Below are 17,832 nucleotides of genomic sequence, written 5' to 3' on the forward strand. Positions count from 1 at the left end.
GCTAAATTCTTACATTTACAATAAATATTGGAGAAATATGTACCTGATGAGTACTCTTTTGCTGAATTTTTTCTCTCTGTTATCGAGGCATGATCATTTAGCGGTGAAATTCCCCTTAAATTGAATGTGATTTTTATGGGAGCAAGATAATCCGTCTAATAGGTCATTGAATGGTGAGGTAATGCACGTATCGGTTGAGGTAAACATGAAAAAATTAGCGCATACACGCCCTAAATAACCCCATCCCATAAAGCCTTCCAGGTTGAGAGAGGGTGATTTTCGGCGGTTGAAGGGGATGAAGAAGGAAGAGGAAGAACAAGGACTGGTCTCCTCCGAGAGTAATTTGATTTGCTGGGGTGGAAAGGCGGGAAATCATTCCGACTCCCTTTCCCCGTGAGCCTTCACTTCTCATCCACTTTCGCTTTTCGCGGAGTCGACCCACTTTCGTCCCCGGAAGAAGAGGCGGAATCGAGCCGGGCATCGGATGGTCTCCGGCTGTCTCTTTAGCAGAGCTTCATTAGATGTCGGCCGATGTTAGCCGGAGGAGGGAGCCGCCCCCCAGGGGATACATTTCGAGGAACACGACGACCTCCTCCCGCCGAGGGTGAAGAAGAGAAAAGCTTTTCGTGTCAGCAGGGATACCTCAGGATTTCAATCACCCGAGGCAAATTTTCCGCGGCACCATTAGCTAATTAAATACCAGAAAGTCCAATGCCTTGCTTTTCTCTCCGACCACTGATTGGCCGATCGATTCAATGTTTTTCCGGAAATTTTTAATCCTCTGCGGAAAAAAGTGATGAGAAATGGAGGAAACTGAAATGGTTTACCTTATTGAAGGAGGCTCATAGGAGGTGGACTGACCATGGGTGAATTCGAGAGCGTTCGTCAAATTAACGTCGTTTACCGTAGAAAGTTGATTTTTGTGATAGCATATAGAGTTTCATCGATTTCAGTGTATGTGGGAATATACTATCTCCTACAAATGTTGTAAACGTTTTTAATTGACTCAAGATATTGCTGAAAATTTTATATTGTAGTAATTACTTAACCTTGTTTCATTCTCTCTTTGGAAATCACTGGCATTTTGGATGGAATGGACATTTGACAGATGTCCATTCCATCCAAACACATACTTTCAGATTCCATCCAATTAGCTTTTTCGCAAAATAGGTATTATTGTAAATTTTTGACTATTTATTTGATCTAATTTTGAACTAGGAATAATACAAGTGAATGTATTGGTTTCAAACTCTTAAAAACTTCCCCAAGAGTCATGGTTCTTAATATCTACAACCTACCGCCATTTATTTAATATCCCTTATGAACACATCCGAAGGAGAAAACTCTTTTCTAGCTTTCGTGGAAAACCGTGGGGAAATATTTCATTCAGCAAAAAAGTTTTCTTAGATTCCTTATGACCGGTATCTTTTGAGCGTATATAACAGTAAGATGGGAGGCGGTGAGGTAAGCGGAACTGGTTGAAGTCGATTTGAGACGACGTGCGGTCCTGAATGCTCTCCAGCTATTTGCCGTCACGCATTAAACGGGACAGGGCCCTCAAAGGGAGCATCGCGGAGTGAGTGCTGCGGAGAGCCAACCCCTTTCCTCTCCTTTCACGGTGCACTGATTGCACCGCGAGCGGAATGTATCCTTGCGGAGTGCACCGTGGTGCAAACTCCTCTTTAAAGACATCCAGAGGGTACTTCTCCACGTTCACTCTTCTCCTCTTCGCTGACACTGCCACGCCCGCAATACTTTCGTCGTTGAATTGAGATGGAAGGGTAGAAATATCCATATCGATGTCTAATTTCTTGCAACACGTATCTCTATAATAGCAACTTTTCAGGAAAGCAAAAAAAAAACGATTTATTTTTTTAATTTTATATAATTTAAATTGAAATAAAAACCAAGAATACATAAAAGTGAAAAAGAAGCATACATTTGCGAACAAAGAGTTGTTTTTTTGCTTGAATTTTATTTTTTATTAACGGTATTTGCAGTATTAACTCAGACCGGCCAAATTTTGAAACACGTGTTGTTAGAACTTAGCCATCAATATGAGCTAATACTGTTAGCTGATACCACTGGTGGATAAAGATAATGAATGGATTTTTTTCAGACTTTAGGTAATCATGGAAAAAGTGAATTAGGAATATGTGCGAAGACGAACGAAATACCATACCGCGTTATTATTTTCACCAGTTCATTTACAAGTTACATGCCTTTATGCAAGAAAATGATTAAGCATCACAAAATGGGAATATCTCCACTCCCTATCAATTCATCTGGCGATTCGATCCATGGATTTTTCTTCCTCATAGGAAAATCCACTAGGATCGCTAGAACATTAATTGCTTATGCTTGGTTTCGCTAATAGTAGGGCCCCCTTCGCTTCTATAGCGTTGGGGTGTTTTTCCCTCGTCCCGTCCCTTCCGTACCTAACCTTTCCCAGAGGCGTCGGCGGGCTCCCATTGCGGCGGCGCCTCTATCCTTTTTCCTTCCCGTCCTTCCCCTCCCCGGGTGACTGGGCGTATAAGCCACGGGCTTGGTTCCCGGCCCCGGTGCGTTGTATCTTTCGAAGGGTTCACCTAGAATCCTCAAACTCTCCCTATCAATTCCTCATCAATGGTAATCTGCGTTAAAGGGGCCGAATCCCTAAATAAATATTTTCATATCTCAAACCAGCAACTACCCTGGTATATTTTTGTGATATTTATCATTTTATGCAAAATTACTGGTTGCGTAAGGTTTCCGGCTTAACTCTGTGGAATCACGGTGTAGGGAATGAAACTCACTTTGCTAATGGTAAAAACTAGAATTGGTAATTTACACATTTTTAATTCAAAACTGGTGAATGAGTTTTGAATTTTAGCGTGTAAATTATCATTTGTGATTTTATCATGGCTGTATCGAACTTCAATCCTGTCAAGGCTGAAACGGTTTTATACGCTCACTTTGCTAAACTAAACATTTATTAACACCAACTGTCGTTTTGATACCTCCATAACTCAATCAAGGTACATGTTTTTACAAATAAATTATAAAAATATTAGAAGATCAGAGTGGTGGTGTCGTTTGAGGAGTTAGGGGTTGGGTGGGGCAAAGGGATGGTCTCAGGAAGCGAGTAGCTAAACTGTTTTCGTTTAGTAGCGGAAAGGAAGGCATTAAAAAAAAAGGCGAACGTACACGAAAAGACAAATGTGACGTAAATAAAACGAATCTAATAGAAAAAGTCAGATAAATTTCACACAAATAAATTTCAAAACATTTAATGAGTCAAATATATTTTATATTGTGAAATGTATTTGAATCTTTGAATATACACAATATAAAATCAACCGATTCGGTCGTTACTTGGTGGAACGATGAAATGTTCATGGTGAAACAAAACTCAGTACTATTCCACAAACTTTTGTTTTAACAGTCCATTAGTTTCGACGTTTATACCGTCATTATCAATGATAATAACCGTATAAAATAAAAGTTTGACTTTTAAATGAAAAAATGAAAAACGACTGTTTAAATAAAAGTTTGTGGAATAGTACTGAGTTTTGTTTCACCATGAATACGCAATATAGTTGTTCGCCCTTATTTGGGGAAAAGAAGGGCAAGTGACGTCGCCGAATGAGTTATATAGGACTTGTTATGAAGGATGTAAGAGAGAAGAAATATGTCGCCATGGAAAGGCTAGCGGATACGAGAAAGGAATGTGTCAGCTGCGTCAAACCAACCCTCACATTGTTGACCACTGATGATGATGATTTGTACGCAACATTTGTCCTTATTTTATTATATTGTACGTGGTGGAAATTCAACTCTTAAGAATTTTTAACGGTTTTATTTAAGAACTACTCACTTCTCGCGGTCTTCCTTTTCCCACCTTCGCCCTGCTTCACCCGATCACTCTCTGATCCTCAATTATTTTAGGAATCGACTAGTAATAATTTGTACATTGATAGCATAGCAGTATCAAAATCATGGTTGGTATTGATATAACAATTAAATCTTTAACGTACAAAATGAGATTTATTTACCTGAAATCATTGGATTTGAGCAATAATTATATGAAAGTGTCGATGCTATCGTCTTATCTGGCCTCAAACCCGCTTGTTAAATTTTGTTTGTCGAGAAATCTGCGTGTTCAGTCAAAATTATGTGTACCTTTGATAGCTAATATATATTCCATGAACGAAAGAGGTTTTTTAGACCAAATGGAATAAAAAATTAACCAGTAGTCGAACTGATTCAGAGAGTGACAGCGGAACCTCCTAAATCTTTAGTTCACCAATTGGTATGGGCGGGCCGTGAAATTCATCCTGGTAGCCGCGTTCGGCAGAGCTTTCTTCCACATCGAATTACCCCTCTATCAATTTTATTGACACCCATTCCTACGTCACGTCTTTCATTAAAATGCATTCAGTAACTTCTGAAATGGCCTTATTATTCTCTAAGTACCATTCTGTTTGGGATGTATTCAAAATTATTGAAAATCGCGAGACGAACATTGCCTTCGTGGAGGTGGATGAACTAGTTAGCATGGTATATTACTATCTAATATAGAGTGGAAAAACTGTGTCGTAGGGCAATTCTGTTTAAATGAGTCATTCATCCCCGAAGATAATGACGAATTAAAGATTTTATGTTCTGCATGGTGTTGCGTCAACGACACTGACGTTGCTTTGCTCATAGTTTTTCCACTGTGAGAATTCCGTCGTCTCTTGAGGGAGTTTTAATTAGCATACTCATATGTGTCCATCGTGAATGGGAAAGATTATGACGTTGGGAATACTTGCACATGGTAATTTTATGGACAATGGATTATATTTTATACCTATATATTTTGAATAAGTCGTTCTCTTCAGTAGTGAAAAGATTTAATGTAACGTTATGTACACTCTAGAATTTTCATCAAATGCATATTTTTTGGCTGATGATGATATGCATCCACCATCAATTACCATCTATTTGTTATTTATCACTTCTGTACATCATTTCGTTGCTACGGCTTAAACGCCTCTAGTCCTGCCACATTATCCCTATGAAATTACTAGGTCTCAGTATGACGAATGGTTTTTCTCCTTAATTAAGTGTTTAATAGCGTACCTCGAAAGTGTACCTTCATCAATTCTCAACAGCTAATTTATATCGTTAGGATGATGAAGAAGTTTCTTGGTGTGCATGTATCCCTCGAAGCAATTAAAAACATTGCGTGCGCTTTTAATGTAGTTCCAATTACTTTCTCTCCAAATGTTTTACTATCACAATTTTTTTTGTTTGGGGCATCTTTCATTTCAGTTTAATATATTCGCATTTTAAGACGAATTCATATTTAACTTTGAACCGTATTTACTCACGGAAAATATTTATATTTCTGCCAGCCAAAATCTCAGTTTGAAATTTATAAGTGATATTTTTAAAACAAATGTCAACCAAAATATTTTGGAACAAATAGACACGTAGTTTTTGTAGTCCAAATATGAGTTATTTAGTTAATGTGGGCATCATTATTTTTGAACAATCTCATTGTTTTCGGAATTAAAATAATATAACATTTTAAAAAGAGGAATAAAATAAAAATCATATTAAAACATTTGACTTCAAATATATTGACGGGAAATACTTCCAAAAGAAGGGTCTTTATGCTTTGGGCTAGGGGGTAATGAACGGATTGAAGTTCATCAATCGATTTTCACATAGGCCGACGAGTTACTTGCCGGGCTCATTATAAGACCAGGGCTATTAACTGAGCAAATTACGGTTTAATGTGAGCTTTGAGAGCTTATTATTAGGCGAAGACTACTCCTTTGCGTAGCATATTTTATCCAGAGGCAAGAAAGTGTGGAATAGTGCCTAAAGTTTCCTTTATAAATCTGCAGGATTTTTGTTAAAAACTGAAACATTAGGAGAGGTTCGCGAATTTTTTTCCTCAAAAAACCACTCAGTATGCTATCAATTCCTTTTTCCACCGAATGGCTGATGTCGATGCTAATTTAAAAAATTGAGGAATTGCATTATCTTAAAGAGACGGAATAAATGACAAATTATGCTTCTGTAGTGTAATATTATACGTAAATAAAATAAAGTCACATTGAAACGGCATCTCGGATGCTAGAATATTTTTAGCGTTTCCATTAAAGTAATTAAAGATACCACTAAGTTTAGGCTCCTCAAAAGATGTTTTCTAACGAGCAAGAGTCTTATTTTGATTATTACCGGCAGCTTTATAGCCAGGTGTGGGTTTAAACAGATGAAATGCGAATGGAACAGAAAAGTCTGTTTGATTGAGGATACTGTCTCTTACCTTTTATAACGAATGGCTACTGTATAAATTTATCGCTAACGGATGAAATTTCCGTGCCAAATAAGAATATTGCGTTGCCGTCAGAAATTAGCCAGGAACCCTTTAATAAAGTCAGTTTAGCAACAAAACATCAGCAGTATATTAATAGGGGAGATAGATTTTCACTGTAATTACATGGAGAGAACTAATCCCTTAACTTTAGGGCACGGTTTAACCTCAAAGTAAACGTTTCAGAAAACAAGAGCAGGGCCTGGCGAGCGAAGGAATTCGTTGATTCATCTTCACCCCAATCACCTCCAACTGGGACAGTTTCCTTGCTCTCCTCGTTCGCGAACAGTCGCATCTCCAGTCGCTCGGCGTGTCGTGTTTGACTCAGCTTTCCGACATTCAAAGCTGGCGACGCGTACCATGCATTGTAGGAGACCACCGACCCGTTTGAGGCATCGCGTTTATCATTTCGAGCGCCTCCAGTTGCATCGGCCGTGGCGGTATGCGGCCAGCAGGTGGAGCGCAGCGCCTTGGCATTCTTCGTTCCTTCCTTGCCGCCCCATCTAACCCTGCGCCCAAAGTCAGCGGCTCTCTTGAGGTTTTCGGTGGCGGTTTGGCCCTTCTCTCCGGCCGGCCCCATTTCTTTTCCCTGCTGTAGCCATTCATTCATCCGACGCTCCGGTGAGCGCCGCTGTGCCATTCGTTTTAGTGGCGCGCCCTCCAGGTCGAGTAAGAAGTCGCCTCATTAAGCATTTAGATCTCTGAAGGATGCAGATGCGGTGGTTTTAACGCTCTCCTAGGTACCGGCTCGGTGAGAGATATTCAAGGAGACTGAGGGTTGGTTCGGGGGAAAGAATGAACCGCATCTAAACGGCGCGGCGCCGCGGTGTTGAGAGATGACAGTTTAAAGTGACTAATGCGAGATTTTTGAAAGGTTTTATGGCTTTCATTCTGGCTATCACATTCGGAAACCTACTTCTTTCCATTTGAAACCGAACTCAGAGTTACTTTAGCCGTTCACAGCTATTTAAATTCATTATTAATATATTGCGAGAAGTAACATCAATAAATCACCCTTTAAATATATTTATGGAAGAATGTAGCCATTTGTAGTAAAATTATCGATTAATAGACGTCAATATCTCAAGGAAAGTGCCTTTTTGATTGAAAAATACAATGAGTAATCAAATTTTTAGCTTAATTTAAGGGCGATTGTATTCAGAATATAATGCCATCAGAATAGGTATCACATTTGGCAATTAACTTCAAGAATTTTACCAAATTTTATTTTCCTTAAATTCTTAGTTCCAAGATCTCGATATCTCTGGAATTATGGTCGATGAATTTACATTTTTGGCCTCCTCATTGAGGTAATTACCATCTATTTGTTATTTATCACTTCTGTACATCATTTCATATGCTACTGCTTGAACGCCTCCAGTCCTACCACATTATCCCTAAGAAATTAATAGGTCTCAGTGTGACGAATTGTTGTTCTCCTTATTTGAGTGTTTAATAGCGTTCCTCGGAAGTGTACCTTCATTAATTCTCAACAGGTAATTTATGTCCTTAGGATGTTGAAGAATATGTGTACATGTATCCCTCTTAATTAAAAATATTGTGTGCGCTTTTAATGCAGTTTTCATTGCTTTATCTCCAAATTTTTACTGTTACAATTTTTCGAAACCTTAACTGGTCTTCTTATTTATTTTACTATCGAAAGGTATATGGTATGCATAATTGTAAGAACTACCTTCTCCACGTATTTCAATCTTGTAGCATTTCAATGTTTGGATTACTTTTTAGTCGTTTACAATTGCCTGGAAGTTCTTTAAAATACGTCTTTAGATTTCATCCATCGTTTTTCACTGATTTTCCGTGCGCAGTTGGTCATTATTCGTCCAGTGAATTTTAATCATACAAATCATTCAAGATGAAACAGCTATTTCGTAGCGTAGTGATTCTAATTGACTATTTGAAACTTCGACCTCAATCGGGGTATGTGTCCTGTGGAGAAAATGTTTTTACAAAATCAGAAGGTCAGAACTCAAAAACGTGAAAATATTTATCTAATTGTTCCTTAACATCATATTAATACTACGAAATTCGATCTCTTGAATACATATATTTTGCTCTTTCATTTTTGTATGAGACTGACCATTTATCGTGCAACATATCGTCCAACTTATGAACTACTACTTTAAAAAAATATCTCCAGCGAAAGGAAACTGTCATATTTCTACTCGCTGTCATCACTTTGGCTCATTACAGCAGTAATCTCAAATTCGTGGCTCAAGTTAAACAAATAGCATATATATGAGTTTGATCATCACTTAAATCTCCCAAATTTGCATTAGCCTGCTTTAAACGCTACCATTAAAATAAGTCGTTTTCCTTTCTCAGGAAAAAAACTTGCGAAATGTTGACATCGGTTGTCTGTCATGAGGGTAAAAATAACTGGCATAGCTGTTCTTCCTTTATTCCTTATTTACCTTTAGATTTTAGGTGATATTTGTATAGTATAAGCAATTTTTTGGGATTGTTTAGAGGTATTAAAAAAATTTATATCTCTCCTCGCCGTTGTTTTTTGTGTGAAGTGCGATAGCGGCTCTCATATTTCAACCAAAATTCCAGAGGCGTTTGGGATGCGTCACATAATGCATAATAAACACTCGAATAAAACAATTTGCGATGGAAACTGGGTCACCTGCTCAGGTAGTGAGCCCAAAAAGCCTCCCTGGAAAGGCCTCGCTATGAGGGTGGTTTTTTCCCCCCTTGCCCGTTAAGTACCTCAAAGGAGGGATGCAAATAGCTTCCCTTTGAGGAAACAAGTTGATAGTAACTTAGCGGCGTTCACTGGACCGGAAAGATGCTGAAAGGAGGAAGAAGTCCCTCCGTGAATGGATTATTTCCGAAGGTGCATCGTTGGGCATTTCGATGCCCCGAGAATGCAGGAGCAGTTGAGGGAAGCACCGGCCCAAGAGGTATAAGGACGGATTGCCTCGTGAGGGCGTGCTCTGACAGAGTTAAGGAGAAGAAATAAGAAGGGAAGGCATAGTGGGCTATGAGGGGGGTCGGGGTACTTCGGACGCTCTTCAGTCGCAGGGAAGGGTTTGGGGAAATTTGCAAAATTGAAAGCGCAGAGTGACTCAGCTCCGACGGGGCCACATTCCAGGAATCTTAATTCAAACGGGTCCTTGTTAAGTTCTTCAAAGTATTTACCTGTTCCGGGGAAGTTTCGTTGATTTAATGAAGCCTCAGAGGCGGAGTAGGACATTCCATTATCTCCCAGAATTATTTATCATATCTAGCTTATTGTTTTTATAGCAGCCAATGGGTTTATCTGCATCGAGAGGAGTAAATCTTCCCGAAGTAACAAATACTCAATTTTCTTTAGATGCTTACGGAGGGGCTGTTTTCCGAGCAATAAATTGTAGTTGTGAGATAGTAAGAAGTCTTTCTTTGTCTCACTGATTTTCGACTAGAGAATACTATTGTAAAGCTATACGGTCGTGAATCATTAGTTGAAGGCCGAGAGTGGTAGACATCCCATATTTGTAATTTTCTTCTTAATTTTATTCCTAAGGTGTAAAAATTGGCTAAAATAAAAAAATGCCCTTTTTAACAATTTTTCGTGTAGAAAAATCTATTTAATCGCAGATATCCGTATTAATGCTGTTTTATAAAATTGCCCAGTGGAATAATTGCAAATTTGTTTGCATGTATAGACAGCTATTAGCACAATTAAGCGTCGGATTTCTCTGTTCGAATCCAGATCTGTCACTCTTCCTCGACAAATTTTATGATGAAATGACAGAGGAGAGTCTGAAGAGCGCTGTCATCAGCAATGACTTTTCTCTGACAAAGGAGGGAATTTTTTTTTCACATCTGTCCCCGATTTTGCCTTTGTGCTTTGGGAAAAGACGTTTCCACGCACACTTTCACGGGGCTACACTCCCAAAACCTCACCTACTCAATGGACCCTCTCTTCCGTTTCCTCTTGTACACGAGTTCCCTTTAGCGGAATCCATTATCGCCCCTTAATGGAATATCGGTCGCGGAGGGAAGGGTATCCGATGTGGCAAGGGAAAATTTGTGCTTTACGGGATGAGGGTGGTGGGAGAGGGGGAGGTGCGGTCAGTGATAGGCCGGCGTAAAGCTAAGGGGTCATAGAGAGAGGTGGGGTGGTTGCCAAAATGTACTTTGCTTCTGTGTCTAAGAGAAATGATGGCGTGGCTATGGTTCTTGGGCCCCTTTTACCTTTTCGGGTTGTAGTTTTTTCGTGGTAAAAGGATCCATTTTCGTCCAGGACGAGTTGGCTGCTGCCAATGGGCTCCCATTAGTACAGGAAAAGGGACTTTCACAATGAAGCATTTTCAAATACAAGTTTTATTTTTCAGTATTTTGGTTGACAGCCTTCAAAACATGTCGCATAGATCCGAGAGCTAATTATGCAGAAATGAAGAACGCTCATGTTTGTCGAATTCACGCAAATGCTGCACAAATAATGCTATTGTAAAGATAAAATTTTCTATGATTCAGCAACAAATTTTAAATTTTCTGTCCTTCACTTTTGCTGACATGGACCCAATAATAAAGAAAAATCGCTGTGTATTTGTTAAGTCAGTAAAACCGAATCTATCCCCTTTACATGAATGGTTATTCTATTCTTCGTTGACATTTCTTTTAGGAATCATACCGGGAGTCAGACTTAGAGGAATAATACCGGAACCGAGTCACAAAAAAATGGGTAACAGATGAGTAACTTCCCCAATGAGATAATGTAATTTATTGGGACTCTAAATAGTTTATAATGAATGGAATATATAAGTGAATCGGGAAGGAGAATTTTGACGCATGAAAATTCCACGCTCAGCTATTCGCTAGGAACGGAATGGAAAGCATTCAGAAAAGTTGCCGCCTAGTTAAAAAGTTTGAGTGTCATCAGAAATCGAGGTCAATTTTTCGTGATAGCGATACCAGCGTACCCTGGGTGTTTCGTAGGAAGGGCGGAAAGTATGTAGAGCGAATTTTCATTTTCCATCCGATGCCATGATATAGGCAGAAACCAACTTTAGGGTTGGAACAATGAGAGAGTATTCTGAGTTAGCCCTGATATAAATGGAAAAGAAGGTAGGTACTCTATTCATTTTATTCGTAAATTTAAGCTTCACTTACATATTAACTGTATGTGTATTTTATATACAATTGTTCAAAACAATTTGAATTGATAATTCATTGGTAATCATATGGAATACTTCGGAAAAGGAAACTCTGATAGCCTCAGTTTCCTTGAAATGCTATTAATTACCAAATGATAATATAAATTTTCTATTAAAGATAGAAGAAAAATCTAAATTAAGTGAAAAACTTCATGAATATTAATTTATTTCCAGATATTGATGTAGGTTTCTATTTTTATGCTTGCAAAATTATTTCAGTGATGCAAGACGTGATTGCCGACACAATTATATTATGAGTTTTGCGGGCATGTGTCCCGCATGCAATTAAGGTTCACGATATTTCTCCTCATCGGCACGAACTCATTTGTGAATGTGCTCGTTAAGGAGAGGAAACAAATGACACAAATGTGTCATGTTTAACGGAATTCACATGCATTTCACGTGCAACTGTAGTGCACTTTCAAGGCTGTTGGCATTTTTCTCTTTTTATGGAAATTCGGTATGCTTCACCGTTTAAGGCTGCATAGCACGAGTATGAATAAGTAGAATGATTAGTTGGAAGCACTAGGATAATATAAAGGATCAATGAACATTTTAAATTACGACCAGAAAATAACTAAAATTTTACTCTCTGTGAGATGGAGTAATTTAACAGTTGTAGTTGTATTAATTTGGAAAAAAAATGTTGATTAATTTGGAAAAAAAGAATGACAAATTAGGTATCAGATGCTTCAGAAGTACTATAACAAAGCTTTTACAAAGAATATGAAAAATCCTAGGAGAGGAAGTGCCCCCCTTTCATAAATCGTATAAGTATGCGACAAAGAGCTATTATGATATTTCCATCGTGATTTTTTATTTATTCGTTACGGGCATAGGAACTGCAATCTATTTTCTTGTGTAATTTGGAAACATATACATTTTTTGATAATTACTTGAGAAAATATAATAATAATATATCAATCGTAATTCTCCAACGCTTCTTCCGAAATCGAATCAGTGGCACCAGCAAGAGTAAAAGCTGTTTTCAATCGTACTTTTTTTTTAAATTCGAGCAATAGATATCTTTTTTCGATGGATTTGAAAGGAAATATTGATTTTAAATTCAATATTTTGGTATTAATACTGAAAAAATCAAAGTTTTGAGATCATTTCATAAAACGTAATAGGCATTTTTTTAAAATCCCCATTGGTATTTATTTGTATCTTTTTGTGTATGTGAAACCTCGTCACTACTCGGATGTGGGAGTTCGCTGTTGGTATTCCATTTCTGCTCTCATTCATTTATCAGTCGACGATTTCTCAGAAATGACGGCGAGGATGTGCCCAGCATGCTGAGATTCGATTATGAGACCGAGAAAATTTCAGTGTGCGAATTTCGTTTCCTGGTACATAATTTTGGAATTTGCTCGGTTTACAAATAAACCTTCACTAGGCGGAACAGATTTTTTTAAAACTATACTGTAGGACTAATAATTGCGGAGCTCAAACTCAGAGCATTTCAGGTATCCAGTGAATGCTTACAGAAGTTGATTGAGAAATGAATGCATGTATTTGCTTGGAGTCCAAAATTGAGGGCTGAAAGGAAGATCTGGAAGTTTCCATGATAGTGAAAATTTTACGCGAAGTGGAACATGTGTGAGTACACGTTTATTTTTATTTCAAGAATTTATTATTTCCGTAAAACATATTGTATTTTGTCATACAGAGCTTTTATTTTTTTTGAAAACATTAATTGTACTGTTGCATTGGAGAGTTAATTTTAATGCCTTAGTAACATCGTCGAGGCACGTGAAGCGTTATTTGTCACTCAGCCAAGGCACTCGTCAGGTATTGGATTATAAAAACTTTTAATTTTCCAAAAATGTCTTTAAATGTAAAATATCCGCAGTTTTCGATGCCAGACCCACATAGCTGTCAATCGATCATGACGATGCAAAAGTAACACTAAATCGATTAGTAGAACGTTCAATTTTTTTAATTCAGAATTTTCAACGTTTTTACAGAGTCTTTTAAGGTGTTTGTTTTGCTGATTTTATCATTAAGGCTTCACTTCTAGTCGATTCACATTCAAAGCTTCACTTTTTACCTAAAATTAAGCATTGTAATATTTGTAATAATAACACCGAGAGTTGATAAAACAATAAATTACAAAAAGGAATCAGAAGCTCACACTTGTTTGAAGTTAGGTCAATAACCAAGCGGCGTCTATATTGTGCGGACAATTGATCGTTGGAAGACGACATCACGCCGCGTAATGGGCCGTTGGCAATCGCTTGCCCAAGGCAAACTGCTGGCGAGCGTGATTGCAAGTCGGGTGCCCCCCTCCCGTCCCCCTTTCCCCCCGCGTGGCAGCTTGCAATTCGGCCGGTATACCTACATGGTGGCTCCGTCGCCTCGTAGTCGTCTGGGCGATGAGCGCGGACCAATTGTTCCTCGACGCCTCGTCAAACAAGCGTCGCTGCATCGTATTGAGGCGATCTCCGAACCCGATGGCGTTTAACGCATTACCCGCCTGATGAAGCCTCACCATGGAGTCGCTGAACTGAATAAATCAACCGATTGACCGAGCCCCCCCCAAGCTGATCTCCTGCGGTGCGGGATTTCGATCACGCCGGCTGAATCAAAGCGACTACTTATCGTCGTGTTGCTTCGAGAAGCGATTAACCATTCACTGCCGAGTGATTATGATCGGCCTATTGAAAAAGTGTTCTCTCCATTGGTAGCAACAGATATTTTAAACAGCAGATAGATTAGATTCTTATGCCCATATGTGACTAAAAAAGTCTCTGGAATGGTGTCAAATTAATAGTATTAACATTTTACCAGTCTTAATTGGAACTAGTTTGGCTATTCTGAGTTATAGTTAAGCAAGAGTACATTATCATTTGATTTCCCTCTGAATCAGTTGAAATACTTAAATCGAACTGTGGAAATAAAGATTTTTTTATCCGAATCCTAGGTAATCTCTTAATAATGTGTGAATTCGTAGTGAAATTATCCTTTTAAATATATTAAGCAGAGTTATCCACATTGAGGGTAATTTTCTCGTACTGACATTTATGATAATGATCTCACATATTAAAGTGAAATTGATTATGACTTAATCAAGATTAGAGCCAAAATAAGTTTTGCTTAATTTTTCTAAACAAAATAAAGTCTTTAGTCGCTATAAATGAGACATTTGACTTTGAAAAAGATCAAATAATGCATGAATGTAGAAAAAATAAGGAAATTGCTTTATTTATGCCATAGGGAAGTATTGCTATGAGCTGCATAGCAAAGCAAAAAAATAGATATCTCAATATCTCCACTAATTCGGTATGACCTGATGAGCATACGAAAAAGCGGTTGATGAAATTCATTCTGATATTATTAGATGCTATTCTGCTATTATTCTGATTATGCTATTATTAGATGAATTTTTCCAGTTTGAAAGGCTCCGAATAACTGATTTTCTGGTGTATTTCATTGAAACAAGGCTTCATTTAATTCGAATTCATTTTCTCTCTTAGCATGCGCTAGTTATCATTCTTGGCCGTGGGGAACGCTAAACAAATTCTATTGAGGGAAATATCTCACTTTAGAAATTCCAATTGGTGAGATGTTTTTTGTTTCACTCCATTTGTAAGCCTCATTAAATTATTCTTTGCATTGAACCTTCGACCTGACCTTCATAAGGGATGACCTTGAAAAGTGACCGAGCGACCAATAAAACATGCGAGAACAGTTGCAGTGTAATTACTGTATGTCGGTATATCGTGAAGTTAATTTCTACAAATTTAACACGGTTTATATTTGCTCCGGATTTTTAAAAACTACCATGTACCTGGCTTGTTATTTTTGATAGGATATTATTTTTTTATATTTTGAAGAATTCATGCAATGATCGTATCCCGAATTTTTACGCCAATCTTCAATAGATTGTATTCGTATAAAATAATAAAAAAATCCACTGTCATTAGAGAAAAGGGCAGTAATATAGAGTGCAGAAGAATAATTTTTATAAGTGTAGTAGTGCTTGAAACTTCAAGTCATTCGTCAGCTGAGGTGAGATGTATGTTCAGAATCTAATTAGGATGAAATTAATATAGCTATAAAAAGTAAACTAATTAGTTCAAGCCTCCCTATTATAAAATGGATGTACTCAGGTTTCACATGATCGATCGATACTTCAAAATTCTTTTTGCATTCCGCAAATATCATTTTCTTTCACGTACATTTTGAGAGAAAAAAGTCTTGAATTTCCCCACAGACTGAATGACATAATTAAACTAAGTGCCTGATGTACTGAGGAACAATCTTGAAGGGCATAATATGTTTGAACGCTTTATGTGTTATATAATAGACATCGGTAAATTAAATTTTTTTCGTATCGTGAAGGTGATTTTAATTGTAAGCCTATTTTTTAGATTAAAATCTGATAATTAAGATTGGCATCGTTCAATGCTTGTTCAGAGTTATCATCATGTTAAAGCATATCCCTTTATTCTAATAAAATTCATTAGGAATAATTTTCCCTATTTACAAAAACTCCACTGAGATACTCCTGATTGGTAAAATGTACAGATGGAGTGATCTCCGCAGCACATTTAAAAATAATTCCTCGGTACAGAAGTAAGCTGAAGTCGACTCTGGGTCACTCTCTATCCTGCTCCACTCTCTATTTCTTCACCGACTCTCCAAGCGAACATCCTTCCCTTCTGTCGTACGGTAAGTCAGAGGCAAGATCTCCCTCGCTTCACTGCAAACGTTCGTTCCCAAGGCCGTGGAAGAATTAGTCGCAATTGGGCCAGCTCAAGCTCTAGATACTCGGCGGACTGATGAGAACCGACGACGGCCGTCGGATAAAAAAGTATTAGGACCGTTTCATTTTCGCCAAAATGACAACGCGTCGGAGGATAGTTTAAGAGACATAGGGAGGGATGGATTTAGCTGGTGGGACGAACAATGAAAGTACTACGGGATCCAGCGTATAGCGAAGTGCCGGAGTGTTCTAGGGATGGGGTGATTAGGAAAATTTGTCAGCGACTGTGAGCTCAAAAAGCTCTACTAATGGCCGAAGACCTAGAACAATGGAGGCCTCCCTTTGCATTCCCCATTTTCTTGTCTTCCTCTACTGCAGCCATTTATTCCGACTTGTATCCGGAGGTTCTCTGTGGGATGCTTGAGGTCCGCATTTAGGTTTGAGAAATTACGGGCCAAGATCCTAGAGGGAGTTTTATGTGGCGCCCGTGGGACTGAAATGAAGTCGGACCGAAATGGAGTATTGGGTTGCAGAAATATGAAGGATATTGGTGTTGATAATATGGTGGATTGCAGTTGAATTTCTGGTTGAGATGTCGGTGAGAAGCGTTTTCTCTTTTCGGATCGAGACTTCAACGTGGCGAGACGATATAACGGCAGGGAGGTTTATCGTCCGACTCGTAATCTTCGTCTCGTCGAAGACGCTAGACGCATATTTTTTTTCCCACCCACTCATGCACCTACTCACCCGCCGAACTATGCATGCTTGCATGGGGATTGGTTCTGGAACACGCAGATGCAGACTAGTTTTACGATTTTGCGGAATCGCGAGTGACCAACCAGCATATGAATCATTGCATAATGAAATGGATGAGTTATTCAACGAATAGCATGGCCTTGGTTTACGCTTTTTGATATTCATAAAAAGTGTACGTTCTCATGTAATGATGGTCTGCTAAGGAAATCTTGCATCATTTTTCTCTTTCCTTTATATTTACATGCACGTTTAATGCCTGGGTCGTCCAACTATTCCTGTGATTAAAAAAATATTAACTGCAAATCTTAATGTGGACATCAAATTAATATTAAAGGGTTGTCATCTAATTCGCTGATATTATCCGCTTTCCTGCGTTTTTGAGTCAATTATTCCCTGGGAAAGCTATATCCTAGTGATCCACATAGTGAGTAGCCAGCAGTTCTAAAAAATAAAACAGCTTGTGACTGGTTGAATTTGTGGTAAGAAAATTTTGCCTTGTTTCCTTCTTTCAATTCAAGGCGTCGCTCGCTACGTGTTGGATAAATTAGTTGATTGTGTGTTGGGCAAAGGGATCGCTAATCAATAAAAAAATGCATTATTAAATTATCAATCAACGATAAATCAGGGGAAAATAACAGATATTACGCCTACTTACCTGTCTTTCGTTGACCAACCACGTGATATGAGCAGGAGGGTGCGATGGTGAAGAAGTACAGTTGATTTCCAGCTTTTCTCCCACTAGGTAAGAAGTTTTCCTGCCCCAGATCTCAGGATCCGACGTCTGCGGCTCTAAAATAGAAGAAAGCTAGCTCAATATTTTTTTTAAATTTATAATATGAAAGTATTTTTATAATTCA

General features: G+C 38.3%; 1 protein-coding gene and 1 long non-coding RNA gene across 2 annotated transcripts in view; one reads left to right on the top strand and one right to left on the bottom strand.

The window, feature by feature from the left end:
* Positions 1-17,832, bottom strand: part of LOC124157724 — a 472,047-nt gene that overhangs the window by 95,959 nt on the left and 358,256 nt on the right. Inside the window, exon 4 of the mRNA XM_046532700.1 lies at positions 17,631-17,764. Within this exon, the coding sequence (XP_046388656.1) occupies positions 17,631-17,764 (134 nt within the window). The remainder of the gene's footprint in view (positions 1-17,630; positions 17,765-17,832) is intronic.
* LOC124157725 overlaps positions 1-17,832 on the top strand; it is a 143,749-nt gene that overhangs the window by 90,332 nt on the left and 35,585 nt on the right. The gene's annotated exons all lie outside the window — the stretch shown is intronic.

This window comes from Ischnura elegans, chromosome 4 (assembly GCF_921293095.1).
Source record: "Ischnura elegans chromosome 4, ioIscEleg1.1, whole genome shotgun sequence".
In the NCBI taxonomy this organism is placed as follows: Eukaryota; Metazoa; Arthropoda; class Insecta; order Odonata; family Coenagrionidae; genus Ischnura; species Ischnura elegans.